This window comes from Panthera tigris, chromosome X (genome assembly GCF_018350195.1).
Source record: "Panthera tigris isolate Pti1 chromosome X, P.tigris_Pti1_mat1.1, whole genome shotgun sequence".
NCBI lineage: Eukaryota > Metazoa > Chordata > Mammalia > Carnivora > Felidae > Panthera > Panthera tigris.
The window spans coordinates 47,477,786-47,502,784 of NC_056677.1; the positions used below are offsets into that span (position 1 = coordinate 47,477,786).

General features: G+C 38.1%; 1 protein-coding gene across 2 annotated transcripts in view; it reads right to left on the reverse strand.

Annotated features, from left to right (window-relative positions):
- PFKFB1 (6-phosphofructo-2-kinase/fructose-2,6-biphosphatase 1) overlaps positions 1–24,730 on the reverse strand; it is a 112,818-nt gene extending 88,088 nt beyond the window's left edge. For both annotated transcript variants that reach the window (XM_042974446.1, XM_042974445.1), the window contains exon 1: positions 24,634–24,730. In XM_042974446.1, the coding sequence (XP_042830380.1) occupies positions 24,634–24,730 (97 nt within the window). The remainder of the gene's footprint in view (positions 1–24,633) is intronic.
- Between the last annotated feature and the right edge of the window lie 269 nt (positions 24,731–24,999).

Here is a 24,999-nt window from a genome sequence, read left to right on the forward strand (position 1 = left end):
TATTATAAGAATACAGTATATAATACAAGTAGCACACAAAATATGTGTTAAGCAACTTTTTATGTTATTGGTAACGCTTCTGGTCAACTGTAGGCTTGGGGAGTCAGATTTTTGGGGAACCAAAAATTATATATAGTAGATTCTCAGTTGTGTGGGGAGGATTCATGACCTTAACCCCAACGTTGTTCAAGGTCAAATGTACATAGAAAACCCCCTAAACTAAAAATTCCTAGAACTAACAAGTGAGCTCATCAAGGTTGCAGGATACAAGATTAACACATAAAAATCAATTGTGAGACTTTTACTTCCATCATTAGGAGCTCCATCAACCCATTCCCCAGTTAAACAAGCAAAATTGATAAATATTATTAAAAAAAAAACTTTCAAAGTCTCTAGAAATTTCCCTAATGGGACATAGCACATGAAGAAGCATTTATTCAAGAAAATCTACTAAAATTCAGTAAGAACAAATAAAAGTATTTGACATTTGTGCCATGACCTTCACTACTACCCAAGCTTAGCTTGATGGAACCTCCACTCCAGGTATCTGTGGCCAAGAAGGTGAAGCTCCCTTTCTCCTTGAGGAGGTCACCCAATCAAGTGATATGGTACCTCAGTACATGGAGCTGACAGCCAGCACTTCACATCCTTTTCAGCTCTAAGTTGCAATGGCAAGTGTGGCTAAGATGTTGGAGATTCCCTTCCCTCCATCTAGCTCCCACCTATAGGATGAAGGATATTTCCCAGGTACAGCAGGTTCAGAATACTGGGGCCCTGGTCAACCTCACTCCAACTTGCTCATATGTGGGAAGTTTCACACCAGGATAGGCAAATGAAGAAGACTGAAGGCCACCGCCCTACTCAACACTCACAGCAGTGGTTCAGGGAGTTTGCCCATGGAGAGAGGCAATACAAAATACAAGAGAGCTCTGAAACTTTCCCCAAAGGAAATGACTTAACTAGAAATAGAACACAGAGAAGCTCAAGCCTAAGGGTGCTCTTAAAAACAATAAGTCCACTTAATTAAGAGCAATAAGCTAAACTATAGGCCAGCTAGTTCACCCCAAAGAACCAAAGAAAGAGGGACTTAAGAAGAAGCCTCCTGGGGCCAGAACAAACCTCAAAGACTCACTTCAAAAACCAGGAGTGCACTGTACACACTGTATGTTAGCCAATTTGACAATAAATAATATTTTTAAAAAGTACCTTTGCCAGGGTTTGATTGGATAACACTGCTGATTAATTTATACCTTGGGGCATTGTGTGTGTGTGTGTGTGAGAGAGAGAGAGAGAGACAGAGACAGAGAGAGAGAATGCAAGAGAGCATGAGCAAGCAATGGAGCCTATAGTGTAATACAAAGTGAAGTTGACAGCTTAATACAAAAATCAGGTAAAAATATAGTTAAAGTGAGCCCGGGAATGAATGAACAGAACTAGAGAGTAAATATATATATTACTATATATATTACTGTATATATTTACTATATATACATATATATTTGACTATAAATATATACATGATTTCCTTAATTTTCTCAGCTTATTAAACACATAAAAATGGTGTAAAATAATAATCATAACACTATATTGTTGGGATTTTAGCATATACAGATATGATATGCATGAAATAATAGCACAAAAAAAGATAAGATGGAATCAAGTTATATAGAGGTAACATTTCTATTTCTCATTGGACTTAGCATAAACCTGAAGTAGATTCTGATAGTTGAGATGTATATGGAAAGATCTAGAGCAACCAATAAAAAAAAGTCAAAAATAGAAAGTAAGTTATTTGGAGTTAAGATGGTGGAGGATTAGTGGGACTCTGAACTTGCCTTGTCCCTCAAGCACAGCTAGATAAATATAAAATCATTCTGAACATTCAAGAGATTGATCTGAGGACTAAGAGAACAAACTGCACATCTAAAAGTGTAGAAATGGCAACATCATGGAAGGTGGGGGCTTTGGAGAGTTGATTTGGGGAAGAAAGGAATTGTGCATGCTATGGAAGGGAGGGAGCAATGGCCGTGGAGAGAAGATCAAGAGAGAGAGGGAGAGAGACAAAGGAGTGAGAGCAGGTTGGAAGGGACTACATGAGAAAAACTATTCCCCAGAACCATTGACTGGGAAAATAAAAGGGGATGACTACCATAGGTTTTTATAAGCAGTGGAGCTCAAACTCTGAAATTTTACAAGTCCATGCCATCATCAAGACAATGCCTGGCAAGTTTAGTGGTGTTCTGGTGGGGAGTAAGGGCAGAGGCCCAGGAACTGGCAGGGTGGTCTGAAGATCCCCTGGTCACAGAAGTAGAAACAGTTTATACTTGGAGTGTATTTGGGAGTGATGACATGGGGACAGAAATGCTACTGGGCATCAGTGAGTTGCCCTGTTCACTAGCAAAGGAAAAGAGTCACCTGCTGGGGAACTAAGCCTTGGCACCAGCTCCTTGATGCACTTTACCATAAACTCTGAATTTCTGCCCGGTCCTACAACTGCTTTTCTGGGACAGGTCAGCCTCAGCCACACAGCAGCAAGAACCTCCCACAGAGGATCAGCAGGGGTCCACGTCACACAGATCCCTAAAATCATGAGTTTTGAAACACAGCCAAGAGCCTTGCTGCCTGGCAGATAGATAGCTTGGACATGGACAAGGTGAAGGCAGAGATCTGACAGAGGCTGGAGACACAGAAAGTGGAATTGTTTGCTCTTTTGTGAGGATTTCCTTAAGAGTGCGGGCATGAATACACAGACATGGAAAGAACCCTAAAAACAGCAAAGGAAGAAAAGTCCTTAACCTACAAAGGAAGAAAAACCAGGTTCACAGCAGATCTATCCAGACACTTGGCAGGCTGGAAGGGAGTGGCATGATATATTCAACATGCTGAATTGGAAAAATATGCATCCAAGTATTCTTTATCCTGCAAGGCTGTCATTCAGAATAGAAGGAGAGATAGACTTTCTCAGACAAACAAAAACTAAAGGAGTTTGTGACCACTAATCCAGTCCTGCAAGAAACTTTAAAGGGGACACTTTGAGTGGGAAAGGAAAAACAAAAGCAACATAGGCTAGAAAAGGAACAGAGAACATGACCAGAAACACCAACTTTACAGGTAACATAATGGCACTAAATTCATTATCTATCAATAATCACTCTCAATGTAAATGGACTAAATGCTCCAATCAAATCACATAGTGTATCAGAAAAGATGAAAAAATAAGACCCATCTCTATGCTGCCTATAAGAGACCCGTTTTAGACTGAGAGACGCCTACAGATGGAAGGGGAGGGTATGGGGAACAATCTACAATGCTAATAGATTTCAAAAGAAAGCCAGAGTAGCCATACTTCATCAGACAAACTAGATTTTAAACCAAAGATTCTAACAGGAGATGAAGAAGGGCACTATATCATAATAAAGGGGTCTATCCATCAAGAAGGTCTAACCATTGTAAATAATTATGCCCCCCAAATTTTAAGCACCCAAATATGTAAATCAATTAATAACAAACATAAAGAAACTCATTGATGATAATATAATAATACTACGGGATTTAACACCCCATTCGCAGGAATAGACAGATCATTTAAACAGAAAATCAACAAGGAAACAATGGCCTTGGATGACATACTGGGCCAGATGGACAACAGGTAAATCCAGAATATTTCATCCTAAAACTACAGAATGCACATTTTCTCAAGTGCACATGGAACATTCTTCATAATAGATCACATACTAGGTCAAATATCAGGCCTCAACAAGTACAAGAAGACTGAGATCATTCCATGCATATTTTCTGACCACAACACTATAATATTTGAAGTCAACCATAAGAAAAAATTGGAAAGACCACAAATACATGGAAGTTAAAGAACATACTACTACAAAATGAATGGGTTAATCAGGAAATTAAAGAAGAAATTTAAAAAAAATACATAGAAGCAAATGAAAATGAAGATTCAACAGTCCAAAACCCGATGAACCTGGATGCAAAATTCTCAGCAAAATACTAGCAAATTGAACCCAACAATACATTAAAATAATTATTCATCATTATTAGTGGGATTTATTCCTGGGCTTCAGGGGTGGTTCATATTTCCAAATCAATCAACATGATACATCACATTGCTAAAAGAAATATAATAACCATGTGAATCTCTCAATACGTGCAGAAGAAGCATTTGACAAAATAGAGAGCATCCCTTCTTGATAAAAATCCTCAATAAAGTGGTATAGATGGACATACCTCAACATCATGCATGCCATATATGAAAAACCCACAGCTAATGTCATCCTCAATGGGGAAAAACTGAGACCTTTTCCCCTACAGTCAGGAATATGACAGGGATGTCCACTGTCACCATTACTATTCAACATATTACTGGAAGTATTAGACTCAGCATTCAGACAACAAAAAGAAATACAAGTAATCCAAATTGGCAAGGAAGAAGAACATTTTTCAGAATTCGCAGATGACAAGATACTTTATGTCAAAAACATGAAAGATTCCACCAAAAATTTGCTAGAACTAATAAACTAATTCAGCAAAGTCACAGGAAATAAAATAAATGTACTGAAATCTGTTGTATTTCTATACACCAATCATGAATCAACAGGAAAAGAAATCAAGGAATCAATCACATTCACAATTTCAATAAAAACATAAGATACCTAGGAATAAGCTGAACCAAAGAGATAAAATATCTGTACTCTGAAAACTATAGAACACTTATAAAAGAAATTGAAGATGGGGCACCTGAGTGGGTCAGTCAGTTAAGCGTCCAACTTCAACTCAGGTCATGATCTCACAGTTGGTGGGTTCAAGCTCCACATCAGGATCTGTGCTGACAGCTTGGAGCCTGGAGTCTGCTTAAGATTATCTCTCTCTCTCTCTCTGTCTCTCGCCCTTCCCCTACTCGTGTTCAGTCTTTCTTTCTCTCACAAACAGATATACATTTAAAAAATAGAAAAGAAATTGAAGATGACACAGAGAAATGGAAAAATATTCCATGCTGAGAGATTGGGAGAACAAAAATTGTTAAAATGAGTATGCTACTTAAAGCCATATACACCATTAATGCAATCCCTATCAAAATCCCACCAGCATTTTTCACAGAGCTAGGAAAACAATCCTGAAATTTGTATGGAACCACAAAAGGCTCTGAATAGACAAAGCAAATATAAAAAAGAAAAGCAATGCTAGAGGCACCATGATTCCACACTTAAAGCTATATTACAAAGTTGTAGTCACCCAGACACTATGGTATGGCACACAAAAAAAAACCAAAACATAGATCAAGGGAACACAGTATAAAACCCAGAAATGGATCCACAACCATATGGTCAACTAATTTCCAATAAAGTAGGAAAGAATATCTATTGACAAAAGGACAGTCTCTCCAACAAATGGTGTTGGGAAAACTGGACAACACCATGCAGAAGAATGAAACTGGACCACTTTCTTACACCACACACAAAAGTAAATACAAAATGGATGAAAGACCTAAATGTGAGACACTAATCCATTAAAATCCTAGAGGAGAACATAGGCAGCAACCTCTTAGATTTTGGCCACAGCAACTTCTTTTTTGAAAAAAAAATGTTTATTCATTTTTGACAGAGAGAGAGCACATGAACAGGGGAGAGGAAGAGAAAGTGGGAGACACAGAATGTGAAGCAGGCTCCAGGTTCTGAGCTGTCAGCATAGAGCCTGATGCGGGGCTCAAACTGTGAGATCATGACCTGAGCTTAAGTCAGACACTTAACCAACTGAGCCACCCAGGCACCCCTGCAGCAACTTCTTATTAGACATCTAGATGTAGGCAAGAGAAACAAAATAAACATGAATTCCTAGGATTAAAATCTTCCCATGAATTACTGGGAAGATTAAAATATTCTGCACAGCAAAGGAAACAATCAACAAAACTAAAAGGCAGTCTACAGAATTATAGAAGTTATGTGCAAATGAATGTCTGATAAACAATTAGTATCCAGGAGTGCTGATGCATAGGGGCACTTGTACCACAGTGTATGTAGCAGCACTTTCAACAATAGCCAAATTATGGAAAGAGCCTAAATGTCCATCAACTGATGAATGGATAAAGAAATTGTGGTTTATATACACAATGGAATACTACGTGGCAATGAGAGACAATGAAATATGGCCTTTTGTGGCAACGTGGATAGAACTGGAGAGTGTTATGCTAAGTGAAATAAGCCATACAGAGAAAGACAGATACCATATGTTTTCACTCTTATGTGGATCCTGAGAAACTTAACAGAAGACCATGGGGGAGGGGAAGGAAAAAAAAGTTAGAGAGGGAGGGAGCCAAACCATAAAAGACTCTTAAAAACTGAGAATAAACTGAGGGTTGATGGGGGGGGGGAGGGAGGGGAAAGTGGGTGATGGGCATTGAGGTGGGCACCTGTTGGGATGAGCACTGGGTGTTGTATGGAAACCAATTTGACAATAAATTTCATATTAAAAATTAAAAAGAAATAAAAAAGATTATCCAAAATCTATAAAGAACTTATAAAACTAAACACCCAAAAAACAAATAATCCAGTTAATAAAAGGGCAGAAGACATGAATAGATACTTTTACAAAGAAGACATCCAAATGGCTAACAGACACATGAAAAGACGCTCCACATCACTCATCATCAGTAAAATACAAATCAAAACCATAATGAAATAACACCTCACACCTGTCAGAGTAGCTAAAATTAACAATACAAGAAACAGCAGGTGTTGGAAATGAGGTGAAAAAAGAGGAACATTCTTGCACAGTTGGTGGGAATGCAAATGGGTGCAGCCCCTCTTGAAAACAGTATGGAGGTTCCTCAAAAACTTAAAAATCGAGGGGCACCTGGGTGGCTCAGCCAGTTAAGCATCTGACTCTTGGTTTTGGCTCAGGTCATGATCTTGCGGTTTCATGAGTTTGAGCCTTGCATCCGGCTCTGCACTGGCAGTGTGGAACCTGCTTGAGATTCTCTCCCTCTCTCTGACCCTGCCCCATTCACACTGTCTCTTCCTCTCTCAAAATAAATAAATAAACTTTAAAAAAAATCTTAAAAATAGAACTACTCTATGACCCAGAAATTACACTACTAGGTATTTACCCAAAGGATACAAAAATATAGATTCAAAGAGGTACTTGCACCCCGATGTTTATAGCAGCCTTATCAACAATTTCCCAAATGTCCATTGACTGATGAATGGATAAAGACGATGTGGTATTCATATGCAATTGAATATTACTTACCCATCAAAAAGAATGAAACCTTGCCATTTGGAATGACATGGATGAAGCTAGCATTTATTATGCTAAGCACAATATGTCAGTCAGAGAAAGACAAACACCATATGATTTCACTCACATGTGGGATTTAAGAAACAAAACAGTTGAATATAGGGGAAGGGAAGGAAAAATAAAATAATATAAAAGCAGGGATGTAAGCAAACCATAAGACACTCGTAAATACAGAGAACAAAGTGAGGGTTGCTGGAGGTGCAGTGGGTGGGGGATGGGCTAAATGGGTAATGCTCATTAAGTAGGGCACTTGTTTTGAGCACTGTGAGTTATATGTAATTGACGAATCACTAAATTCTACTCCTGAAACCTTACTACACTATGTGTTACTAACATGAATTTAAATTAAAAATAATAAAAATTTTAGAAATGAAATAACACCTGAAACTTCCTCAATCTAGGAAATAGATAATGAGCTCCAGGAGGCAGAGTGACCACCCCAAATATCAACAAAAGCAGACACACACCAGGACATATTATAATTAAATTTGAAAAATATAATGAAAAAGAAAAAATTCAAAAGTGGTAAGGCAAAAGAAGACAATAACTTACAGGGGAAAACCCATACGGCTAGCTGCAGATTTTTCAGCAGAAACTTTGCATGCCAGAAGGGAGTAGCATGATATATTCAATGTTCTGAATGGGAAAAAATCTGTAGCCAAGAGTACTCTATCCAGCAAAACTATCATTCAGAATAGAAGGAGAGACAAAGATTTTCTTGGACAAGGAAAAACTAAAGGAGTTCATGACTACTAAACCAGCTCTGCAAGAAATATTAAAAGGGACTCTTTGAGTGGAAAGGAGAGACCAAAAGTGACAGTTTAGAGGTAGGATACACAAAAGTAGTAAACATAAACATATAAAAAATAAGTCAAGGAAATTACAAAAAATATACAAAATATAATAACATATATCTAAAATGAGGAGGAGAGGAAAAAAGAATGGGTTCAAACTTGAATGACCATCAACTGAATATAAACTGCTATATGCTAAAGAGGTTATATACAAACCTAATGATAAGCACAAATCAAACACCAGGAATAAATATACAAAAGATAAAGAGAAAAAAATCCAAATATAGCACTAAAGAAAATCAACAAAATTTGAATGAAAGACAAGAAAGGATTAGAGGGGTGCCTGGGTAGCTCAGTCAGTTGAGGTTCCAACTCTTGATTTCAGCTCAAGCCATGATCCCAGGATTGTAAGATTGAGCCCTGTGTCAGACTCTGCACTGGCAGCATGGAGTCTGCTTGGGATTCTGTCTCTCCATCTCTCTATGCCCCTCCCCTGCCCTCTCTCTCTCTCTAACATAAATTAATATTTTTAAAAAGAAAGGATCAGAGAAAACCAACAAAAACAAACACAAAACATGTAATAAAATGTCAATACATACATATCTATCAAAAATAACTTTGAATACAGGGGCACCTGGATGGCTCAGTTGGTTAAGCATGCAGCTGTTGGTTTCAGCTCAGGTCATGATCTCATGGTTTATGAGTTCAAGCCCTGCATTAGGCTCTGTGTTGACATTGCAGACCCTGCTTGAAATTCTTTCTCTCCCTCTCTATGCCCTTCCCCTGATTGCTCTCTCTCTCTGTCTCAAAATAAATAAATGAACTTTTAAAAATTAAATTAAATAACTTTGAATATAAATGGACTTGGATAAAATAAACAAAATGTATGTATATGCTACCTATACGAGACACATTTTAGAGCTACACACACCTGCAGATTGAAAGTGAGAGGATGGAGAACCATCTATCATATAAATAAATGTCAACATAAAGCTGGAGTAGCAATAGTTTTTTCGTACAAACAAAACTGTAAAACAAATCTGTAACAAGAGAAAAAGAACAGTATATCATAATAAAGGGGATTATCCAACAAGAAGATATAACAATTGTAAATATTTATGCACTCAACATAGGAGAACCCAAACATATAAAACAGTTAATAACAAAGATAAAGGAACTGTTTGTTAATAAGACAATAATAGTGTGGGACTTTAATATCCCACTTACATCAACGGACAGATCAATAAACAGAAAATGAACAAGGAAACAATAGTTTTCAATGGCACACCAGAACAGATAGATTTAACAGTTATATTCAGAACATTCCATTCTAAAACAGCAGAAAGCACACTCTTTCAAAACGCACATGGAACATTCTCCAGAATAGGTTGCACATTAGCCCACAAACGAAACCTCAACAAATTCAAAATCAAAACCATACCAGGCATATTTTTTAACCACAACGCTATGAAACTAGAAGTCAACCACAAGAAAAAACCTGAAAAGACCACAAATACATGGAGGTTAAATAATATGCTACTAAACAATGAATGGGTCAATTAGAAATAAAAGAGGAAATAAAAAATTACGTGGAAACAAATGAAAATGAAAACACAAAGGTCTAAAACCTTTGGGATGCAGTAAAAGTGGTCCTAAGAGAGAAGTTTATAGCAATACAGTTCTACCTCAAGAAGAATGAAAAACGTCAAATAAACAAGCTAGAAAAAGAAAAAGCAAAAAACGCTAAAGGCAACAGAAGGAAGGAAATAATAAAAGATTAAAGCAGAAATAAATTACATAGAAAATAAAATCCAATAGAATAGATCAATGAAAACAGGAGCTGGTTCTATGAAAAAATCAATAAAATTGATAAAACTCTAGCAAGACTCACCAAGAGGAAAAGAGAAAGGACTCAAAAAAATAGAAGCAAATAAATAGAAACAAATGAGAGGGGTGAAATAACAACCAACATCACAGAAATACAAACAATTATAAGAGAATATTTTTTTCATATTTTACTTTATTTTTAAAATGTATTTATTTTTATATTTACATCCCAGTTAGTTAGCACCTAGTGCAACAAGGCTTTCAGCAGTAGATTCCAGTGATTCATACCCTATATATAACACCCAGTGCTCATCCCAACAAGTGTCTTCCTTAATGCCCCTTACCCATTTAGCCTATCCCTCCTCCCACAACCCCTCCAGCAACGCTCTGTGTTTATAAGAAAATATTATGAAAAACTATATGCAAACAAATTGGACAACCTAGAAGAAATAAATTCCTCCAAACTTATAAACTAGCACAACTGAAACATTAAGAAATGGAAAATTTGAACGGACCAATAATCAGCAAGGAATTTGAGTTAGTAATCAAAAAACTGCCAAAAAACAAAAGACCAGGACCAGTTGGCTTCACAGGCAAATTCTACCAAATATTAGGGAAGAGTTAATACCTATTCTTCTCAAACTATTCCAAAAAATAGAAAAGGAAGGAAAACTTCTAAAGTCATTCCATGAGGCCAGCATTACCCTGATACCAAAACCAGATAAAGACTTCACCAAAAAAGATAACTAGAGGCTAATATCCCTGGTGAACATATACTCAAAATTTCTCAATAAAATACTAGCAAATCAAATTCAACAATATGTTAACAAATCACCCACCACGATAGAGGGGGATTCATTTCTTGGTTGCAACTATGATTTGATCTTCTTAAATCAATTCATGGAATACATCACATCAATAAGAGAAAGGATAAGAACCATACTATCATTTGAATAGATGCAGAAAAAAAAACATTTGACAAACTACAACATCCATTCTTGATTAAAAAAAAAATCTCTCAACAAAGTAGGGATAGAGGGAACATACTTCAACAAATTAAAGGCCATATATGAGTAGCCCACAGGTAACATCATCCTTAATGGGAGAAATTGAGAACTTTTCTCCTAAGATCAGGAACAAAATTAGGATGTCTGCTCTTACCACTTCTATGTAACATAGTACTAGAAGACCTAGTAACAGCAATTAGATGGTGAAAAGAAATAAAAGACATCCAAATCAAGGAAGAGGTCAAACTTTCACTATTTGAAGATGACATGATATTACATATAGGAAACCCGAAAGACTCCACCAAGAAATTGTTAGAGCTAATACATGAATTCAGTAAAGTCACAGGACCCAAAATCAATATACAGATATCTGTTGCATTTCTATACAGCAATAATGAACAGCAGAATGATGAATCAAGCAATCAGTTCCATTTACAATTGTACCAAAACCATAAGATATCTAGGAATAAACTTAACCAAAGAGGTAAAAGATCTGTATTCTGAAAATTTTAAAACACTGATGAAAGAAATTGAAGATGACACAGAAAAGGAAAATATCCCAAGCTCAAGCACTTGAAGACCAAATATTTTTAAAATGTCTGTACTACCCAAAGCAATCTACACATTTAATGCAATTTTCTATCAGAATACCACCAATACTTTTTGCAGAACTAGAACAAACAACCCTAAAATTTGTATGTGACCACAAACAACCCCAAGTAGCTGAAGCAACCTTGAAAAGGGAAAGCAAAGTTAGAGGCATCACAATTCTGGACTTCAAGTTATATTACAAGGCTGCTTAAACAAAAGAGTATGGCTCTGGCACAAAAGTAGACACATAGTTCAATGGAACAGAATAGAAAACCCAGAAATCAACCCACAATAATTTGGTCATCTTTGACAAAGCAGAAAAGAGTGTCCAATTAAAAAAAAAAAGTCTCTTCAACAAATGAGTTTGGGAAAACTGGACAGCAACATGCAAAAGAATGAAACTGGAATTTTGGCGGAAGATGGCGGCATAAGAGGACGCTAGGCTCACCGCGTCCTGCTGATCACTTAGATTCCACCTACACCTGCCTAAATAACCCAGAAAACCGCCAGAAAACTAGAAGAACAGAGTCTCTGGAGCCAAGCGAAGACGAGAGGCCCACGGAAGAGGGTAGGAAGGGCAGCAAGGCGGTGTGCACTACACGGACTGGCGGGAGGGAGCCGGGGCAGAGGGGCGACCCGCCAGCCAAGCAGAGCCACCGAGTCTGGCTTGCAAAAGCAGAGGGGCCTGACGGAGTGTGTTCGGACAGCAAGCGGGACTTAACATCTGGAAGGTTATAAGTTAACAGTTCTGCTCAGAGAGCGGGAAGGCTGGAGGACAACGGGAGGGAGAGTTGCTGAGCCCCGGGACTACAGAGCTCAGTTTGGCAGGGAGCAAAGGTGCTCGCCAGTGCCGTCTCCCTCGCCCATCCCCCAGCCAAAATCCCAAAGGGAACCAGTTCCTACCAGGGAACTTACTTGCACCCAGCAAACACCCAACGCTGTGCTTCTGCAGAGCCACCCCTCTGGGCGGCGGGTCTGACTCCCTCCCACTGCCACAGGGCCCCTCCTGAAGCGGTTCAGCAAAGGAGAAGTGAGCTAAGACTGCCCCTCCTGCCCCCGTGCACCTTGCTGATCCACCCCAGCTAATATGCCAGATCCCCAGCACCACAAGCCTGGCAGGGTGCAAGTAGCCCAGACGGCCATGCGACCCCACCCCAAAGTGAATCCCGCCCCTAGGAGAGGGAAAGAGAAGGCACACACCAGTCTGACTGTGGTCCCAGCGGTGGGCTGGGGGCAGACATCAGGTCTGACTGCAGCCCCGCCCACCAATGCGAGTTATTCAAGACAGCACAGGGGAAGTGCCCTGAAGTTCCACACCACTCCAGGAACTAACCAAAATGACCAAACAGAAGAATTACCCTCAAAAGAATCTCCAGGAAATAACAACAACTAACGCACTGATCAAAAATGATTTAAACAATGTAACAGAAAGTGAATTTAGAATAATAGTCATAAAATTAATCGCTGGGCTTGAAAATAGTATAGAGGACAGCAGAGAATCTATTGCTACAGAGATCAAGGGACTAAGGAACAGTCAGGAGGAGCTAAAAAATGTTATCAACGAGCTGCAAAATAAAATGGAAACGATCATGGCTAGGATTGAAGAGGCAGAGGAGAGAACAGGTGAACTAGAAGATAAAATTATGGAAAAAGAAGAAGCTGAGAAAAAGAGAGATAAAAAAATCCAGGAGTATGAGGAGAAAATTAGAGAACTAAGTGATGCACTAAAGAGAAATAATCTACGCATAATTGGTATTCCAGAGGAGGAAGAGAGACGGAAAGGTGCTGAAGGTGTGTGTACTTGAAGAAATAATAGCTGAGAACTTCCCGGATCTGGGGAAGGAAAAAGGCATTGAAATCCAAGAGGCACAGAGAACTCCCTTCAGACGTTACTTGAATCGATCTTCTGCACGACATATCATAGTGAAACTGGCAACATAAAAGGATAAAGAGAAAGTTCTGAAAGCACCTAGAGATAAACGTGCTCTAACGTATGAAGGGAGACCTATAAGACTCGTGACCGATCTCTCTACTGAAACTTGGCAGGCCAAAAAGGAATGGCAGGAAATCTTCAATGTGATGAACAGAAAAAATATGCAGCCGAGAATCCTTTATCCAGCAAGTCTGTCATTTAGGATAGAAGGAGAGGTAAATGTCTTCCCAAACAAACAAAAACAGAAGGAATTCATCACCACTAAACCAACCCTACAAGGGATCCTATGAGACAAAGTAGCAGAGACATTACTGCAAGCATGAAAACTACAGACATCACAATGACTCTAAACCCATATCTTTCAATAATAACACTGAATGTAAATGGACTAAATGCTCCAACCAAAAGACATAGGGTATCAGAATGGATAAAAAAAAACAAGACCCATCTCTTTGCTCCTACAAGAGACTCATTTTAGACCGGAGGACACCTTCAGATTGAAAGTGAAGGGATGGAGAACTATTTATCATGCTACTGGAAGTCAAAAGAAAGCTGGAGTAGCCATACTTATATCAGACAAATCAATCAATGTGATACATCACATTAATAAAAGAAAAGATATGAACCATATGATCAATGCAGAAAAGGCCTTTGACAAAATTCAGCAACCTTTCTTAATAAAAACCCTCGAGAAAGTCGGGATAGAAGGAACATACTTAAACATCATAAAAGCCATTTATGAAAAGCCCACAGCTAACATCATCCTCGATGGGGAAAAACTGAGAGCTTTTTCCCTGAGATCAGGAACACGACAGGGATGCCCACTCTCACCGCTGTTGTTTTACATAGTGTTGGAAGTTCTAGCATCAGCAATCAGAAAACAAAAGGAAATCAAAGGCATCAAAATTGGCAAAGATGAAGTCAAGCTTTCACTTTTTGCAGATGACATGATATTATACATGGAAAATCCGATAGACTCCACCAGAAGTCTGCTAGAACTGATACACGAATTTAGCCAAGTTGCAGGGTAAAAAATCAATGTACAGAAATCAGTTGCATTCTTATACACTAACAATGAAGCAACAGAGAGACAAATAATGAAACTGATCCCATTCACAATTGCACCAAGAAGCATAAAATACCTAGGAATAAACTTAACCAAAGATGTAAAAGATCTGTATCCTGAAAAATATAGAAAGCTTATGAAGGAAATTAAAGAAGATATAAAAAAATTGGAAAAATATTCCGTGCTCATGGATTAGAAGAATAAATATTGTCAAAATGTCAATACTACCCAAACCTATCTACACATTCAATGCAATCCCAATCAAAATTGCACCAGCATTCTTCTAGAAACTAGAAAAAGCAATCCTAAAATTCATATGGAACCACAAAAGACCCCGAATAGCCAAAGCAATTTTGAAGAAGACCAAAGCAGGAGGCATCAGAATCCCAGACTTTAGCCTCTACTACAAAGCTGTAATCATCAAGACAGCATGGTATTGGCACAAAAACAGACACATAGACCAATGGAATAGAATAGAAACCCCAGAACTAGACCCACAAACGTATGGCCAACTAATTTTTGACAAAGCAGCAAAGAATATCCAATGGAAAAAAGACAGTCTCTTTAACAAATGGTGCTGGGAGAACTGGACAGCAACATGCAGAAGGTTGAAACTAGACCACTTTCTCACACCATTCACAAAAATAAACTCAAAATGGATAAAGGACCTGAATGTGAGACAGGAAACCTTCAAAACCCTAGAGGAGAAAGCAGGAAAAGACCTCTCTGATCTCAGCCGCAGCAATTTCTTCCTTGACACATCCCCTAAGGCAAGGGAATTAAAAGCAAAAGTGAACTACTGGGACCTTATGAAGATAAAAAGCTGCTGCACAGCAAAGGAAACAACCAACAAAACTAAAAGGCAACCAACGGAATGGGCAAAGATATTTGCAAATGACATATCGGACAAAGGGCTAGTATCCAAAATCTATAAAGACCTCACCAAGCTCCACACCCGAAAAACAAATAACCCAGTGAAGAAATGGGCAGAAAGCATGAATAGACACTTCTCTAAAGAAGACATCCGGGTGGCCAACAGGCACATGAAAGGATGCTCAACGTCGCTCTTCATCAGGGAAATACATATCAAAACCACACTCAGATATCACCTCACGCCAGTCAGAGTGGCCAAAATGAACAAATCAGGAGACTATAGATGCTGGCGAGGATGTGGAGAAACAAGAACCCTCTTGCACTGTTGGTGTGAATGCAAATTGGTGCAGCCACTCTGGAAAACAGTGTGGAGGTTCCTCAAAAAATTAAAAATAGACCTACCCTATGACCCAGCAATAGCACTGCTAGGAATTTACCTAAGGGATACTGGGTTTTTTTACCCAAGGGGTACTGATGCATAGGGGCACTTGTACCCCAATGTTTATGGCAGCACTCTCAACAACAACCAAATTATGGAAAGAGCCTAAATGTCCATCAACTGATGAATGGATAAAGAAATTGTGGTTTATATACATAATGGAGTACTACGTGGCAATGAGAAGGAATGAAATATGGCCCTTTGTAGTAATGTGGATGGAACTGGAGAGTGTGATGCTAAGTGAAATAAGCCATACAGAGAAAGACCGATACCATATGCTTTCACTCTTATGTGGATCCTGAGAAACTTAACAGAAACCCATGGGGGAGGGGAAGGGAAAAAAAAAAGAGGTTAGAGTGGAAGAGAGCCAAAGCATAAGAGACTCTTAAAAACTGAGAACTAACTGAGGGTTGATGGGGGGTGGGATGGAAGGAGGGTGGGTGATGGTTAGTGAGGAGGGCACCTTTTGGGATGAGCACTGGGTCTTGTATGGAAACCAATTGGACAATAAATTTCATATATTGAAAAAAAAGAATGAAACTGTATTATTTTGTTACACCATGCACAAAGAAAATTAAAAATGGATTAAAAACCTAAATGTTAGACATGAAATCTTAAGAATCATAGAAGATACCACAGGCCATAACTTCTCTGACTTTGGGAATAGTAACTTCTTTCTAGATAAATCTTCTGAGGCATGGGAAACAAAACCATAAATGAACTATTTGGACTTTATAAAAATAAAAAGCTTCTGCACAGTGAAGGAAATAACAAAACTGAAAACTAACCTATAGAATTGGAGGAGATATTTGCAAATGACATATCTGATAAAGAGTTAGTATACAAAATATATAAAGAACTTATGCAACTTGGCAACCAAAACCAAATAATTCAATTTAAAAAGGACAGAAGCCAACACACACATGAAAAGATGCTCAACACCACTAATCATCAGGGACATACAAATCAAAACCATGGTGAGATTCTACCTCACACCTGTCAGAATGGCTAAAATTAATAACATAGGAAACAACAGATGTTGGCAAGGATGTGTAGAAAGGGGAACTTTCTTATACTGTTGGTGGGAATGTAAACTGGTGCAGCCACTCTGGAAAACAGTATGGACATTCCTCAAAAAGTTAAAAACAGAACTACCCTATGACCTAGCAATTGCACTACTATGTCTTTATCCAAAGGATACAAAAATACTGATTTGGTGGGGTACATGCACCCTGATGTTTATAGCAGCATTATTAACAACAGCCAAATTATGGAAAGAGCTCAAATGTCCACTGACTGATGAATGGATAAAGAATTGGTACACACACACACACACACAGGAATATTGCTCAGCCATCGAAAAGGATGAAATCTTCCCATTAGCAAAGATGTGGATGGAGCTAGAGTATATTATGTTAAGTAAGCAAAATAAGCCAATCAAAGAAAGACAAATACCATATGATTTCACTCATATGTTGAATTTAAGAAACAAAACAGATGGACATATGGGAAGGGACAAAAAGAGAGGGAAGCAAACCATAGGGCCTTTTAACTATATAGTACTAAGGGTTGCTGAAGGGGAGGTGGCTGGAGGATTGGCTAAATGATTGATGGATATTAAAGAAGAAAGTTGTGTGGAGCACTGTGTTTTACATGTGAATGAATCGCTAAATTCTTCTCCTGAAACAATATTACGCTATATGTTAACTAACTAGAATTTAAATAAAATTTTGAAAAAAATAAGTAAAAATATAAAAAATGTATTTATTATTTTTATTTTTTTAAATGTTTATCTATTTTGAGATTGGGAGAGAGAGAGAGAGAGAGAGAGAGAGAGAGAGAGCGCCGAGCAGAGACCCTGAGAGAGATGGAGGGAGAGAATCCCAAGCAGGACCCACACTGTCAGCACAGAGCCTGACATGGGGCTCGAACTCACAAACTGTGAGATCATGACCTGAGCTGAAATCAAGAGTCAGACGTTCAACTGACTGAGCCACCCAGGTGCCCCTACAATTAAAAAGTTTTTAAAGAAATGTAAGGAAGAAAATATAAGAAATTGAACACTGAAGCAGAAAAAAAAATGGGCAGAAGACATGAATAGACATTTTTCCAAAGAAGAAATACACATGACCAACAGACACATATAAAGATGTTCATCATCACACACCATCAGGGAAATGCAAATCAAAACTACAACGAGATACCACCTCACATCTGTCAAAATGGCTAAAATCAATAACACAAGAAACATGTGTTTGTGAGGACCTGAAGAAAAAGGAACCCTCTTGGACTGTTAGTGGAAATTAGTGGCTCAGTCTGTTAAGCATCCAACTTCAGCTAGGTCATGATCTCACAGTTTGTGGGTTCGAGCCCTGCATCAGGCTCTGTGCTGACAGCTCAGAGCCTGGAGCCTGCTTCAGATTCTGTGTCTCCTTCTCTCTCTGCACCTCCCTCCTCACACACTCTCTCTCAAAAATAAATGTTAAAAAAATAAATAAAATTTCAAAAAAAAATCAACTGTAATAAAAAGACAAATAACCTAATTTAAAAATAGGCAAAGAATTTAAATAGACATTTCTCCAAAAAGATATACAAATGGCCAAGTAGTTTATGAACTAGTTTATAGTTATAGAACTAGTTTATAGTCATTAGTGAAATGCAAATGAGCATCATGAGTTATACTTTCATACCCACTTAAGATGGATATACTTAGAAATGGACAAAAACAAGTGCTAGTGAGGACACAGAGAAATTGGAACCCTCAAATATTGTTTTTGGGAATGTAAAACTTTAAAAAACTGTTTGGCCACTTTGAAAAATATTTTGGCAGTTCCTCAAAGCATCATAGATTGAGTTACTAGATGACTCAGCAATTTTATTCCTAGGTATATATCCAAGAGAAATGAAAGCATATATCCACACAAAAACTTGTACAATGATGTTCGTGGAAGCATTATTCATAATTGCCAAAAGTGGAAACAACCCAAATGTCCATCAATTTATGAGTAGATAGATTGTATATCCATACAGTGAAATATCATTCAGTTATAAAGGGGAATGAAATATCTACACATGCTACAACATGGATTAACCTTGCAAATATTATGTACAATGAAAGCAGGCAGGTAGAAAAGGCCACATATTGTATGATTCAATTTATATGAAATGTCCAGAACAGGCAAATCTATAGAGACAATAAACAGATTAGTGGTAGCCAGGGGCTGAGGGGAAGGGGGAACTGGAATGACTCCAAAGGGTATGAGGTTTCTTTTGAGGGTGATGAAAATGTTCTGGAATTACTGGTAATAGTATACAACCATGTGTATATGATAAAAACCACTAAGTTGTATACTTTAAAAAGGTATGTGAATTAAATCTCTATCAAAAACAATCTTTAGAAAGTATAGAAAAGATATACCAAGCAACTAATAAACTAAATGTATTAATATCAGAAAAAATTTTGCTTGTAGGGCAAAATGCCAAAGATACTAAATAACCAGAAATTATTTCCTTACACATTGATAAGATATTAAATTCACCAGGAAGATATAACAATTGCAAATTTATTTACAATTATTCAAAATTGACACAGTTACCAGGAGATAGCAACAATTTTTTTCATATCAACAATTAGACAAAAACCCAGAAGAATGTAGAACATTTGAACCAGATTAACAAACATGACTAATTGAAGGATATACTACACTAAAATGTATATTTTTTTCAAGCACTTATGGAATGTTTACCAAAAATGACCTTCTTTGGTACAAAAAGCAAATCTCAGTATGTTTCAAAGAATTGAAATCATAAAAGTTTGTTCTCTGAGAAGAATGTAAGAAAACTGGAAATGACAGGGGCACTGATCTGTCAAAACAGAAGCTGGCCCAAGGACTGGCATCAAATTACTCAAGGCCTCCTGCTGTGTCAGGCATTAACCCTTTAGTTGTTAAATGGTGATTAGTAGGTCCCAGCCGTCCTGAGAAAGGGACTGAGGTGGCCAGGGCAATGAGGTAAGTGGTGGGGAAACTAAGAAAGCCAGGAGCAATGTCTATTTACCAAATAATCTGGAAAGACTTTAAAAATCCTTATGTCCATACAATTGTGCATCTGAGGAATATCAGTCCTATTTACTAGGTCATTTATAACATCAGGTGCTGGTACTCAAATATGAGATGAGCATCCAACTCCAGACGTTATAAAAATCAAAAGAAATTGAAAGAAATAGTATAATTATATGACTAAATAGAAAACAAAGACATAACAGAAAATTAAAAAGCCAAAAGTTGATTATTTAAAAAAACTTATAGAAGTGATAAACTTTTGGCAATATTGATCAAGAGGAAAATGAGAAAGTACAAATAAACAATATCAGAACAAAAGAGAGGATATAATTGCAAATGTAACAGAGATTTTAATGTTTAAAAAACATTTTTTAACGTTTATTTATTATTGCGAGACAGAGAGACACAGAGCATGAGCAGGGGAGGGGCAGAGAGGGGAGACACCGAATCTGAAGCAGGCTCCAGGCTCTGAGCTGTCAGCACAGAGCCTGATGCAGGGCTTGAACTCACGAACCGTGAGATCATGACCTGAGCAGAAGTCAGTTGCCTAACCAACTGAGACACCCAGGCGCCCTGCAACAGAGATTTTAAAAATCCAAAAATAAGAACTTCAAGCAAATAAATTTGAAAAGTGATATGAAATAGAAAAATTCCTAGAAAACCATAACTTAACAATATTAACAATTAGAAATAGCAAACTGGAATAATTCTATAACTATTTAAAAGATTGTATCAGTTAAATTTTTTCTTGCAAAGAAGACAGGCGTCTCAAACGGTTTTATCTGAAAGTTGTGCCAAATGTTTAAAAACATATAGTTTCTTGTATGACCTCTGTCAGAAAATAATATGAAAGGAAATCGTTCCCACTTCATTTTATGACACCAAAATCAAACAGAAACATGAGAATGGAAAAATTACAAACCAATCTCATTCATGAACAAAATGCCAAATTCCTAAATATAATGTTAATGAACTAAATCCAGCAGTTTTTATTTATCCTAAGACTGTGAGATGAGTGCAACATGAGAAAAATCTCTAATGTAATTCACATTAACAAATTCAAATAGAAAATTAACATGTCATCTTAATGAATACAGAAAACACATTTAATGAAAGTACTCATTAAAAAAAATCCTATTGACAAACTAAGAATGAACTGGAACTTCCTTAACCTGTTAAATGGTATCTACAAAAAACTACTGCAAATGTATTCAATGGTGAAACTTTAAAAGCATTCCCTTTAAAAATTAGGATCAACATAACAATGCGCATTGTTAACATTTCTATTCAACATTGTACTTAAAATGGTGTGTTTGTGTTGGAGGTGAGAGGCCCTAGGAGTCCAGTAATATAAGAAACGGAGATATAAAAATATAAAGATGGGTGGTGAAAAAAGAAAACTGTCATTTACATATAAATTATCAAAATTAATAAGAAAGTTTATCAGGTTTTCTAGTTACAAATGCAATATACAAACAACTATAATTATACTTGTAAACACTAGCAATAAATTGCTATAAAATATATTTTTCTAAAAAGGTATTATTTACAATAGCAGCAAGAAATAAAAGAATTTCTGGGGCATCTGGGTGGCTCAGTCAGTTAAGCATCTGACTCTTGATTTAGGCTCAGGTCATCATCTCGGGGGTCTAGAGATCCTGCCTCATGTCGGGCTCTGCACTGGGCATGGAACCTGCTTAAGATTCTCTCCTTCTCCCTCTGTCCCTCCCCCACACGTGCACAGAGGCACTCTCTCTCACTCTAAAAAAAAGGAAATAAAAGAATTACTTATAATGATGTGCAAGTCCTTTCAAATTATAAAGCTTCACTTGAATAACATGGAAAGGGTTTAAATAGATGGAGAGACATACTATGTTTACAGAAGACTCCATGTCACAAAAATGTTAACTCTCCTTAAATCGATTTACACATTGAATGCAATTCCAATCAAAATCTCAAAAGGTTTGCCTCTGTGTGTGTGTGTGTGTGTGTGTGTGTGTGTGTGTATAACTTAAAAAGCTGATTCCTGGGGCACCTGGGTGCCTCAGTCATTTGAATGTCTGACTCTTGATTTCGGCTTGGGTCATGATCCCGGTGTCCTGGGAGAGCATGAAACCTGCTTAAGCTTCTCTCTCTCTCTCTCTCTCTCTCTCTCTCTCTCTCTCTCTCTCTCTCTCTCTCTCCCCCACTGCCCCTCTCCCCTGCTCGTGCATGCTCTCTCTCTCTAAAATTAAAAAAAAATGAAAAGTTCCTTCCAAAGTTTATGTGGACAAGAATTTTTATTGCACTATTGTTCATAACCAAAAGCTAGAAACTACCTAAATGATCATAAACAGTTAGATGGGTAAACAAACCATGAGATATTCACAAAATGTAGTATTGCATAGCATGGAGAATAAACAATGTAACTGCATGCACAATAATATAGATGGCACACAAAACATAATGTTGAATGATGAAACAAGTGCAGATGAGCATACACAGCTTTTCAAGCACTTTACACATGTTAAAGAATTTAGTTCTCAGAATAGCATCATTGATTGTGTCCATCTCCTCACCCACTGGGGCGAGGCCAAGTTGGGGCCTTTGGGGCCAAGTAGGTCTTCTAGAGAGGATGCTCCAAACAAAAGATGATTCAGGTCTTTCAGTGGTAAATAGACTCCCCAGCAAGGGAGGTGAGGCAGACATTGCCCAGGGCAGGATTTGACAAACACTAAGTTTATTGCATCTGTGGTCTGACATAAGTCAGTCAATCACTAATGAGTGACTGTCTTGTGCAAACAGAGCCCATGCTTGCCTATGATAAGTGGTAGAGTGGAAGTAGAGCATTAAATACCTGCTATGTGCCAGGCTCTGAGCTTGATGCTGAAGATATGATGGGCAAAAAGGTCACACACCTACCTTGTTTAAATAATACCTAACATTCATTGAGCGCTTATTTTAAGCCAGACAATTCTCTAAACATTTCATATACTTTAGCTCTCTAATCTTCACAACAACACTATTAGTCACTTCTTTTTACAGATGGAACAATGGAAGCACAGGGAGGTAAAGATACTCGCCCGAAGTCACAGAGGCAGGAGGTAGCCGAGCTGGGATTCAAACCTAGGCGGTCTGGATCCAGAACCTCTGAATCACTGAATCACCCCAACAACATGGTGTGGGGAGTAGTTATTAATCCTGTTTTGCAGTTGAGGAAATAGAGGCTCAGAACTAAAGTGAGCACACATTTGTTTTGTACCCTCTACATGACAGTGACTGTATTAAGTGATTTATGTATAATAGTTCTGCAACCTGAAAGAGTTCACAGGAATATAAAAGGCCTAACTCTGTAGGACCCAGGTGTGCAGAGACTAGCTTGCCTGCTTGCCAGCTAGACCCAACTGTCCCTTGGAAAGGATCAAAGTGGTTGACTGGACAGAAGTGAGATGTAATTCTCAGTCTCATCCAGGCTCCTAGATCTCTAGATAAGTGAGTGAAACTGCTGGTGGATAGAAGAAGGAAAGAGAGCAGGAGGCTGGGTTTTTTTCTGCCTCTTCCTCTTCTTCCTCCGTCTTCATCTTATATACTACATACCATATTTTAACATCCTACATCTTCCTGTATTCTCTAAGCAACTACATCTCTTCCCAATATCCCTGAGCCTGAACATCCTCGAACATTTGTATAGAGGAAACTTAGTCAGCTGTTTCTCAAGATGTCTGGGTCCCACGGTGCACAACTGTCTTAACTCTGCCCACCTCATGGCTCCTCAAGCCATATCCTTGGGCTGGAAGCACCTTGGTTCACAACCATCTCTGTTATCTATGGGGAATGGTATACTACAGTTTATATATATAAATATATATATATATATATATTTATATATATAAATATATAAATATATTTATATATAGTATATATATTTATATGTATAGCATATATTGTGTATATATATAGTATATATATATTGTGTGTATATATATATAGTATATATTGTGTATATATATATATATATATATATACACACACAAGTTTTGTTTGATTCTCCTTTGTCCCTGCTCTTTAAGTTCTCCAAGTGAATATTTCACAGCAGGGTGTCCCTGAGAAGCTGAGTGTTTTCTCTCTCAAATTCCCAGAACAGCAAAAGTGTCCATGTATGCCAAGATGGCAATGCAGGAGACAGGACATCCAGGGCATCAGACAGATAGAAACTTACCATAAGAGGCTTGAGAAAATGGAGGAGACAAACTGACCAATGACGTGGTACTGTTATGTATCCAGCACCTGTTCCCTGAGAAATTATGCCAGGAACCATCACCTTATTTCACCCAAGCACTATCAGACAAGACCAATTTCCAGACACTTCACTGAGATAACCAAAATGAAACATTCTAGGCCAGCACTGAACAGTTCCAAATTAGAAATGTGAAATTTCAAACAATAAGCATTTGAAATAAGCTCTGGATAAGAAAGAAAAAAGTGCCTCGTCAAAAATCACTCTGATTAAGATGGTCTTTACCTAATCTGCATTCTTTCTCTGTCCTTCATCTCTCTCTTTTTGTCTTTCTCTCTTTCTTTTTCTATCTTTTCTGCCATTAGCCTTTTGTTATTTTTCAGCTATTTAATTCAGCTGCTTGTCTAGTCCCACTTTCAGGTTGGGTTGGGGGTAGATGGGGAGCATGTCCTTTGCTCTTATATACCCCCTCTACCACCACCACCTTGAGACCCATGGAAGCAAATCACACTTACAGCCTCTCCTCCGTTGTAGCCCGCTGCTGCCATTGCTATGTGGAATCCAGATCTTCTGCAACCTGGTTTGGGTGAGCTCTTCCATCTCTCGAGACATCTTAGGCATCACAGCTAATGACACCACTGTCCACAAGGTACTGGGCCTCACTCCTGCCTTACTAGCTATCTCTTCTGTTGCTGTGGCCACAGCAGCAGGTGGACAGAGTTGGGACAGGGAGGTGCACTGGGCTTCTGAGCCCTCTGGCAGCCTGTATCCAGCCCCCTCTCCTCTTTCCTAGTCCTTGCCTGACTTGCCTGCCTCTGTGCCTGTATGTACCAGTGGGGGCTTGGGCGCAGAGTGACAGAGAGAGAGAGAGAGAGAGAGAG